Genomic DNA, 10,146 nt, shown 5'->3' with positions numbered 1-10,146 from the left:
CTCGTTGCACCAATATAGCAACCTTTGCCTGATGCCTCAGTACTCTTCGCCTGCGCTGGCCTCCTTAGCACCAAAGAGGAAACAAGGACACTGCGCGCGCTGGCGCCCGCCTGGTGTCGTGCGTCATGGCTCACGTCATGAGGGAATCGTGAGGTTTGCCCCGCCTTGATATCTCCGCTCCTCGTGAGGTTGCCTGGCTTAGCCACTCCAGAGGAGGTCTTGCGTCGTCCGCTTCGCTGGGCTTGGACCCTCGCGAGGGTCTTGGATGCTTTGTTGGTGAAGACGGGTCGTACGGCCTGCTGGCTTAGCCATGCCGTGGGCCACAGGCAGGCAAGTCTGGGGACCCCCATTCCCAGAACGCCGACAGTAGCCCCGGGCCCAAGGTGCGCTTGGGCTTGGCTTCGCGGCGAAGCCTAGGGCCAAGTTCGGAGCACTGCGGGCCCCAAAAGCCTGCAGTCTCGGTTGATGTGTGGCGGTTGATTGGACGTGGGCGTCTCCTCTTCCCCATGTTGCCTCGGCAATGGCATGACTTGACACGTCCCTGCGACATGCAAGGAAAACCGTCATTACCTGCGATCGTGGGAGACGTCGGTTGGCCTTCTCTTGTTATAAATGGGGAGGGGGCGGAGCCCCCGTTGCCCATCTCTTCCTTGCTTGCATGCTCCTTCCTCCTCGCTCCATCACTTGCGGTGACGCCCATGGCACCACGTAGGAAGTTCTTGGCTTCCGAGAAGGGGAAGGCCCCTCGTGAGGGACCAGGCTCCCCGGCGCCCAAGCGCGGCCGCGGCCGCCCGCGCAAGCATGCCGCGACCCCCGCTGTGGCCCATTGTCGAGACGGCGCCACGGCACACGGAGTGGGTCATTCCAGCGATGGCGGTCTAGTTGATGAGGGGAGGCGTGCCATGGTGGCGCGACCTCCTTGTCCGCGCTTCCACACGGCGGAGGTGTCGCCGGAGTTCGTCGTCTAGTTGGAGAACCCGGCCGGCAACTGGCTCCAACTTCCGCGCTTCTTCGCCGGCGAACTGCCGGCCTCTGGTCCAGGCGGACTCTGGCTGCAAGCGGGTGGCTGCTGCAGCAAGGCCTCTTGGGTTGCGGTTGAGACTTCCGCCGCGGGCAACATAGCCCTGGCCCGCGGCTGGACGACATTCGCCCGCGCGCGCGGCCTGGGCAGGCGGTGCACCCTCCGCTTCAGGTACGATGGTGGATCGACCCTTTATGTGAGGGTGTTTGGGGAAGAAGGTCGTCGCTCCGGGTGCTACCCCGAGGCGAACGAAAGTGAGGAGGTACTCGGCCTTGGGGACGGTCGCGACGAGGACGAGGGCGAGCCCACCCTCGGCGGCGATCGTGTCTCGTCCAGCTACGGCGGCTCTTCCTCCGGCAACAGCTCCAGCAGTGGCGACTATGACCAGCCGCCGCGCCCGTTTTGAAGGCGACAGTGGGTCGTCCCGTCGCCGCACCTCCATGAAGCGTGAGGAGAGATCTGGCTAGGCTCGGGGTAGTGCTAGGTGCCTGTCTTCGCGGATCGCCGCAACGCTACTTTTGTTTTGCTCTTTTCCTGCATCAAGAATGAAACCAGCATGGGCCCAGGGGGCGTGTATCGAACTATGGTTCCTTGGTTATATCAGTATGCGTGTTGTTCTCGTGTTGTGTCATTATTTTGCGCAAATATAACTTAACCTGGTATACTCAGGATGTCCTCTTCCTCGCGAAGCGTTTATTTCCCTGCATCCATCTTACCTTGGTGGCCCGCATTCGCTCAGGAACTGCGAAAAACTCGTTAGGAAGTGTGTTAAAAGATTTGCCGTTCATGCTGGCCCTGACCTGGCGCTTTGTATCACGGTACCCGAGGGGCACGGACTAGGAGTGGTGCGCCAGCTTTTGGGCTCGAACGAGGGTGGCTCGCGAGAAGGCAGAAAGGAGAAAAAATGCTCACGAGGGCACCTGCCTAGCCCCCTCGTGAGGCATGCGAGAGACATAACATGCGCAAATTCAAGCCGGAAAAAATGCAGTGAGAGGCGAGGGAATCAAATTGGCAAGGAACGCCAAAGTCAAACTTTGATTAAGGGAAAGCGAGTCAACTACGGAAAGCAAATGAAAAGCCGCGTCCGGCACCTAATCTAGTCTTCAAGTCTTCTCACCAGCGCAGAGCTAAGTGTTGTCCACTAGGTGTGGGAAGGAGCCCCAGGGCCTGAGGCTGGCGCTCCTGAGACTCCGGGGCATGTACAGCCCCATTCATTATTATGTGAGAGTGTCACGGGCGGCGATTCTTCACAGGCACCAGGCTTTCTTCACAGGCTCTGGGCCTTTCTTCTCAGGCTCTACGCCTTGCTTCTCAGGCTTTGGGTCTTGCTTCTTAGGCTCTGGGCCTTGCTTCTCAGGCTCTGGGCCTTGCTTCTCAGGCTCTGGGCCTTGCTTCTCAGGCTCTGGGTCTTGCTTCATGGATAGAACCTCCGGAGGTGCTGGATGTTCCAGGCGTTCTGGATGGGTATCCCGTCTTGCGTCCCCAGGCGCGCTGCACCCGGCCTGGAGACATGGACAACCCTGAACGGGCCCTCCCACATGGGTGAAAGCTTGTGCAGCCCTTCTCTAGAGAGGACCCGCCTCAGGACGAGGTCGCGCACCTCGAGCATCCTGGAGTGGATGTTGCGGCAGTGGTATCGCCACATCGCTTGTTGGTACCTTGCCGCCCTCAACGCGGCTTCGCGACGGTGTTCCTCCCCCAACATGAGATCCATCCCTCGCATGGCGTCCTGCTGCGTTTCGTCGAACACTAGGACCCGTGCGGAGCAATGCTTGACCTCGTGAGGAAGGACTGCTTCAGCTCCGTAGACAAGGAAGAATGGAGTCTCGCCCGTTGGCTTTGTGGCGGTGGTTCGGATGAACCACAGCACGGACTGGAGCTCGTCGTGCCAGCCCCTGCCGCAGGCCTCCAGCTTCTTCTTGAAGGTATTGGTCTTGAGGCCCCTCGGGACCTCCGCGTTAGCGCGCTCGACCTGACCGTTACTCTTGGGGTGGGCCACCGAAGCGTAGCAGATATGCGTTCCAAGGTTAGCATAGTAGGTTTTGAAGAGGTTGCTAGTAAACTGCGAACCGTTATCTGTGATGATGCGATTGGGGACCCCGAAGCGGCTCACGAGGCCCTTGATGAACTTGACAGCAGAGCCGGCTGGAATGGTACGGACGGCTTCCACTTCCGCCCACTTGGTGAACTTGTCGACGGTGACGTAGAGATAGCGGTAGCCCCCTGGCGCCCGGGGGAACGGGCCTAGGATGTCCAGCCCCCAGACCACAAACGGTCATGTGAGCAGGATGGTTTATAGGCCCTGAGCAGGCCGATGGATTTTCTTGGCGTGGAATTGGCAAGCTTCACAGGACTTCACTAGCTCAGCCGCGTCATTGAGTGCTGTAGGCCAACAGAATCCACTGCGGAACACCTTGCCGACGAGGGTCCCTGACGACGAGTGGTGTCCGCAGTCACCGTCGTGTATGTCAATCAGCAAATCCCTTCCTTGATCGCTGGAGATGCAGCGCAGCGTGACATCGTTCGGTCGTTTCCTGTATAACCCGCCATCTTGGATACAGTATGCCGTGGCTTGCCGGGCCACGTGCTCCGCGTCCTCTTCCTTCTCCGGCAGCATCCCGTGCATCAGGTACTCTTTGAATTCCTTGATCCAGCACTCCTCCCCGGGCTCGAGTGACAAGAGCAGCCGAGCTCCTGAGGTCAGGCCACTGGCTGGGGCTCCCGTGGCCGAGGGCTGTGGGAGCTCCTCACGAGGCTGAGTCATGCTTGAAAGAGGTGGCGTAGCTGATGGCTTGAAGAGCCGCTCTTCGAAGACGCCGGGCTCTTGCGGTTGCCGCTTGTATGCTCTCCTGGCGATGTCATCGGCTTCCTTGTTGGTGCCCCGGGGCACGTACTGCAGCTCCAGGCCCGAGAACTACTTTTCCATCTTGCGCACATCCGCGAGGTAGGCCTCCATGTGCTCGTCCTTCGGCTCATACACCTTGTTGGAAAAGTTGACGAGAAGCTGCGAGTCGCCTTTGACGGTGGGGCGCTTCACCCCTAGAGCCGCCGCAGCCCTCAGCCAGCTATGAGGCCTTCATATTCTGTGATGTTGTTGGAGACCTTCTCGCCGTGCTGAAAACAGAGTTGCACGGCATAGTAGAGCTTATCCTGAGTGAGCGAGATGAGCACTACTCCAGCCCTGCGCCCTGGTGCGCGAAGGCGCCATCGAAATAAATGACCCAGCCGTCTGGTGCCTCGCTTCCTGAAGAGCTGGGGCATCTGTCCATTCTGCCACAAAATCGGCGAGCGCGGCTCCCTTGATGACCCTAGTAGTGCTGAACTCCAACTGGAATGCTTGCAACTCGATGTTCCACTCAGCGACCCTTCTGGCTGAGTTAGGGCTCCTAAGCACCCTCTCCAATGGGTAGGCTAAGACGACCTTGATGGGGTGGCCCTGGAAGTAGTGCCGCAGCTTGCGCGAGGCCACCAAGAGTGCGAGAAGGAGCTTTTGTGGCATGGGGTAGTGCGCCCTCGCGTCCTGCAGTACGGTGCTGACGAAGTACACCGGGTGCTTGACGAGGGCTGGCATACTGTCGGGGCTTGGCTCCCGCGGAGATTGTGGCATATCCTGAGGTGGTGGGTTTCCTGAGACCTGACCATCCTCAGGAGCTTCTGCGATGTTGCCCTGCTGAGCTTGGTCTTCTGCCGCTGATGGCTTTGTTGCACCTTCCTGACCCCGTGCTGCATCAGCTCTGGCTTGGCGCGGCACACCCTTGTCTTGGCGCTCCTCCTGAACCGCCACTAGCGCCGCGCTGGCGGAGTACGGGGTGGCGGCAAGGTAGAGCTCCAGAGGCTCGAGAGGCCGCGGTGCCACCATCACTGGGGGCTGGTGAGGTATTTCTTGAGGTCTTTGAAGGCCCGGTCAGCCTCCGGGGTCCACTCAAACGGGCCCTTGTTCTTCATGAGCTTAAAGAAGGGTAAGGTGCACTCTCCTAGCTTGGAGATGAAATGCCCTAATGCGGTCACCCGCCCTGCTAGCTTCTGCATTTCCTTGAGGGTCTATGGAGGGCTCATGTCTTCGATGGCCTTGATCTTCTCCGGGTTTGCCTCGATCCCTCTGTGGGATACGAGGAACCCCAGTAGCTTGCCGGAGGGGACGCCAAACACGCACTTCTCCGGGTTAAGCCTCAAGTTCACTTGGCACAAGCTCTCGAAGGTCTCCTCCAAGTCTTGAATCAATGTCCTCGCCTCGTGAGATTTGACCACTATGTCATCAACGTAGGCCTCTGTGTTTCTGCCGAGCTGCCGCCCCAAGGCGATTTGCATCAACTGTTGAAAGGTTGCGCCCGCGTTGCGCAGCCCGAAGGGCATGCAGGTGTAGAAGTACACCCCGCATGGTGTCAGGAAGGCTATCTTCTCCACATCCTCCACCGCCATCTTGATTTGATGGTATCCTGAGAATGCATCCAGGAAACATAGCAAGTCGCACTCGGCGGTGGAGTCGATGATTTGATCGATGTGTGGAAGCGGGAAGGGATCCTGGGGGCACGCTTTGTTAAGGTTGGTGAAGTCGATGCACATCTGTTCCTTCCTGCCTTTCTTCGGTACTACAACAGGGTTCGCCAGCCATTCGGGGTATCGAACTTCTCGGATGGTGCCTGCCGCCTCCAGCTTGCGTGTCTCTTGGACGATGAAGGCCTGCTTCTCAATGGACTGCCGTCTTGCTTGCTGCTTCACGGGGCGTATGTTGGGGCACACCCTTAGATGATGCTGGATTACCTCTCTCGGGACCCTACCAGCTGATTGGGCTCCCACGTGAATATCTCCGTGTTCGCGTGTAAAAATCTCACCAAAGCTTCTTCTTGTCCCGGGTCAAGGCCGGTTCCTATGGTGAAGGTGGCTCTTGAAGACCCGTCCTTGTTGGCCGGCACCTGCTTGGTCTCCGCCTTGTCTTGAGTGAACAACTGCTTCTTCTTGGTGGGCGTGGTCTCCTTGGCCTCGGGCGTACCGGCGCCGACTCGCTGTGCTGCTGCCGCGGTCTTGAAGGCGAGCCTGAGCGCCTCCACGGCCTCCTTAGCGTCCCCCTTGATGGTGAGGATGCCCTTGCTCCCTGGCATCCTCATGAGGTTGTAGGCCGGGTGAGTCGCCGCCATGAACTGAGCGAGAGCCGGGTACCCAAGGATGGCATTGTATGGGAGACTGATGCGGGCGATGTCAAAGTCCACCAGCTCGGTACGATAGTTGTCTCGCGTGCCAAAGGTGACAGGGAGGCGGATCTGCCCTAGAGAGTGGGCAGCTCCAGCACCCACTCCTTGAAGGGCTTGCTGAGGCCGAGCCATTCGAGCGACACATGAAGAAGGCTTAAGGCTTCTACGGAGAGCAAGTTGAGGCCGGCGCCGCCGTCGATGAGGGTCTTGGTAACGGCCACGTTGCAAATGGTGGGTGTGCAGAGCATCGGGAGCATCCCGGAGCCAGCGGTGGAGTCAGGGTGGTCTTTCGAGCCGAAGGTGAGGTCGGCCTCCGGCGCAGCCCCGCCCGGCAAAGCCCCCGGGCGCTTGCAGGCTGCCCCAATCTGACGGAAGAAAGGCTTCACATGGCGATTTGAAGGCGGTGCTTGGGAGCCACCCAGCAGTGCCGTGACTGCGTGGTGCACCGACGCCGCGTAGCGTGCGGTGAAGAGGTTGCGGAGTTCCCCCCAGGATGCCACCATGGATCCCAGGAGGTTGAGCAGCCTGGCGCACGGCTCGCCGGCGAGGGCCATGGGGAACCAGTTCGCCATGATCTTGTCATCGCCTCCGGCTTCGAGGACGGCCTCCTCGTACGCTAGCAGGAACTGTGCCGAGTTTGCCGCGCCGTCGTAATGCGGTGGCATCTCCGGCCTGAACTTGGACGGCCACTGCACTCGCCGCAGGGCAGGGGCCAGGGCTCGGTACCCAGACTCCCTGCTGCTGGTGTTGGCCACCGAGGTGGGTGGCGGGCACCTGCCATGGGAGCGTAGTGTGGCGGTACGGGGCACAGGTTGGTGGAGAGGAGCCCCGGCGCACCCCTACCTGGCGCGCCAAATGTCGGATGTGGGGCTCTGGCAAACCCTTAAGGTTCGAACACTGGGGTGCGCGCGAAGTCTTTCCTCCCACCAATCTACGCCCTAGCTTGCTAAGGTCTCGCGGACGAACTCGACGAACTCGCAACACAGAAAGACACGAGGTTTATACTGGTTCGGGCCACCGTTGTGGTGTAATACCCTACTCCAGTGTGGTGGTGGTGGATTGCCTCTAGGGCTGATGATGAACAGTACAAGGGAAGAACAGCCTCCTGAGGTTGAGGTGTTCTTGTGAGTTGGCTCTTGTCTGGGTTGGACCAAGCTAAGATGAGATGCCTCTACTATGGTGGCTAGCTCTACTTATATAGGCCCTGGTCCTCTTCCCAAATATTGAGCGGGAAGGGAGCCAACAACGGCGGGCAAATTTAAAGGGGGACAGCTAGTACAAGCTATCTTGACAAAAGTGGTCTTCCCCTGTGAAAGGCTCTGGTGGTGACACCATCTTGGGCTCCATGATGACCTCCATCTTGCCGTCCTCCTGGTCTTGGTCTCGTTGCACCAATATAGCAACCTTTGCCTGATGCCTCGGTACTCTTCGCCTGCGCTGGCCTCCTTAGCACCAAAGAGGAAACAAGGACACTGCGTGCGCTAGCACCCGCCTGGTGTCATGCGTCATGGCTCACGTCACGAGGGCCTCGTGAGGTTTGCCCCGCCTTGATATCTCTGCTCCTCGTGAGGTTGCCTGGCTTGGCCACTTAAGAGGAGGTCTTGCGTCGTCAGCCTCGCGAGGGTCTTGGATGCTTTGTTGGTGAAGACGGGTCGTATGGCCTGCTGGCTTAGCCACGCCGTGGGCCGCAGGCAGGCAAGTCTGGGGACCCCCATTCCCAGAACGCCGACAGCCATGTCATTTTGAGAAGACATAATTGCTTAGTTAGTATGCTTGAAGTATTATTGTTTCTATGTCAATATTAAACTTTTATCATGAATCTTTCGGATCTGAACATTCATGCCACAATAAAGAAAAATTACATTGAGGAATATGTTAGGAAGCATTCCACATCAAAAATTCTGTTTTTATCATTTACCTACTCAAGGACGAGCAGGAATTAAGCTTGGGGATGCTTGATACGTCTCCAACGTATCTATAATTTTTGTTTGTTCCATGCTATTATATTATCTATTTTGGATGTTAATGGGCTTTATTTTACACTTTTATATTATTTTTGGGACTAACCTATTAACCGGAGGCCCGGCCCAAATTGCTGTTTTTGCCTATTTCAGTGTTTCGCAGAAAAGGAATATCAAACGGAGTCCAAACAGAATGAAACCTTCGGGAGCGTGATTTTTGGAAAAAACGTGATCCAGAGGACTTGGAGTGGACGTTAAGAAACAACCGAGGAGACCACGAGGCAGGGGGGGCACCTGCCCCCCTGGGTGCGCCCTCCACCCTCATGGGCCCCTAATTGCTCCACCGACCTACTTCTTCCTCCTATATATATTCATATTCCCCGAAAACATCCAGGAGCACCACGAAACCCTATTTCCACCGCCACAACCTTCTGTACCCAAGAGATCCCATCTTGGGGCCTTTTCCGGAGCTCCGCCGGAGGGGGGAATTGATCACGGAGGGCCTCTACATCAACACCATGGCCCCTCCGATGATGTGTGAGCAGATTACCTCAAACCTTCGGGTCCATAGCTAGTAGCTATATGGCTTCTTCTCTCTCTTTGGATCTCAATACAAAGTTCTCCTTGATTCTCTTGGAGATCTATTCGATGTAATCTTCTTCTGCAGTGTGTTAATCGAGATCCGATGAATTGTGGGTTTATGATCAAGTTTATCTATGAACAATATTTGAATCTTCTCTGATTTTTTTATGTATGATTGGTTATCTTTGCAAGTCTCTTCGAATTATCAGTTTGGTTTGGCCTACTAGATTGATCTTTCTTGCAATGGGAGAAGTGCTTAGCTTTGGGTTCAATCTTGCGGTGCTCGATCCCAGTGACAGAAAGGGAAACGACACGTATTGTATTGTTGCCATCGAGGATAAAAAGATGGGGTTTACATCATATTGCATGAGTTTATCCCTCTACATCATGTCATCTTGCTTAAGGCGTTACTCTGTTCTTATGAACTTAATACTCTAGATGCATGCTGGATAGCGGTCGATGTGTGGAGTAATAGTAGTAGATGCAGGCAGGAGTCGGTCTACTCGTCACAGACGTGATGCCTATATACATGATCATACCTAGATATTCTCATAATTATTCGCTTTTCTATCAACTGCTCGGCAGTAATTTGTTCACCCACCGTAATAATATGCTATCTTGAGAGAAGCCACTAGTGAAACCTATGGCCCCCGGGTCTATTCTCCATCATACAAGTTTCCAATCTATTTTATTTTGCAATCTTTACTTTCAATCTATATCATAAAAATACCAAAAATATTTATCTTATTATTATCATCCCTATCAGATCTCACTCTTGCAAGTGGTCGTGAAGGGATTGACAACCCCTTTATCGTGTTGGTTGCGAGGTTCTTATTTGTTTGTGTAGGTACGAGGTGACTCGCGCGTGGTCTCCTACTGGATTGATACCTTGGTTCTCAAAAACTGAGGGAAATACTTACGCTGCTTTGCTACATCACCCTTTCCTCTTCAAGGGAAAATCAACGCATGCTCAAGAGGTAGCATCTCACATTGGCGCAGCTAATCTACTGGCTATGGAGATGCCCATCAATTGATGCCAATGCAAGGAGTAGGGATTTCCATGCAACGGATGCGGTGGAGCTACAAATATATGAAAGCTCAACAAAAGAAACTAAGTGGGTGTGCATCCAACTTGCTTGCTCACGAAGACCCGGGCATTTTGAGGAAGGCCATCATTGGAATATACAAGCCAAGTTCTATAATGAAAAATTCCCACTAGTATATGAAGGTGACAAAATAAGAGACTCTCTATCATGAAGATCATGGTGCTAATTTGAAGCACAAGTGTGGAAAAAGGATAGTAACATTGCCCCTTCTCTCTTTTTCTCTCATTTTTTATTTGGGCCTTTTTTCTTTCTTTTTATGGCCTCTTTTTTTCTTTTTCTTTTTTTTT

General features: G+C 55.5%; 1 protein-coding gene across 1 annotated transcript; it reads right to left on the bottom strand.

Moving 5' to 3' along the window:
• Positions 1-3,314: 3,314 nt before the first annotated feature.
• Positions 3,315-3,785, bottom strand: LOC147960402 (uncharacterized). The gene has a single exon (XM_087533329.1). It carries the CDS (start codon positions 3,783-3,785, stop codon positions 3,315-3,317), a length of 471 nt encoding a protein of 156 aa, XP_087389455.1.
• Between the last annotated feature and the right edge of the window lie 6,361 nt (positions 3,786-10,146).

This window comes from Triticum urartu, chromosome 7A, assembly GCF_056163025.1.
Source record: "Triticum urartu cultivar PI428250 chromosome 7A, HENAU_Tu73, whole genome shotgun sequence".
Classification (NCBI taxonomy): Eukaryota; Viridiplantae; Streptophyta; class Magnoliopsida; order Poales; family Poaceae; genus Triticum; species Triticum urartu.
The sequence above is the reverse complement of the archived record's forward strand: the minus strand, read 5'-3'. Positions and strand labels throughout refer to the sequence as shown.

What these genes read in the sequence shown, in the direction of transcription:
- LOC147960402 (XM_087533329.1), bottom strand. Translation starts at nt 3,785, where the DNA reads ATGACTCAGCCTCGTGAGGAGCTCCCACAGCCCTCGGCCACGGGAGCC.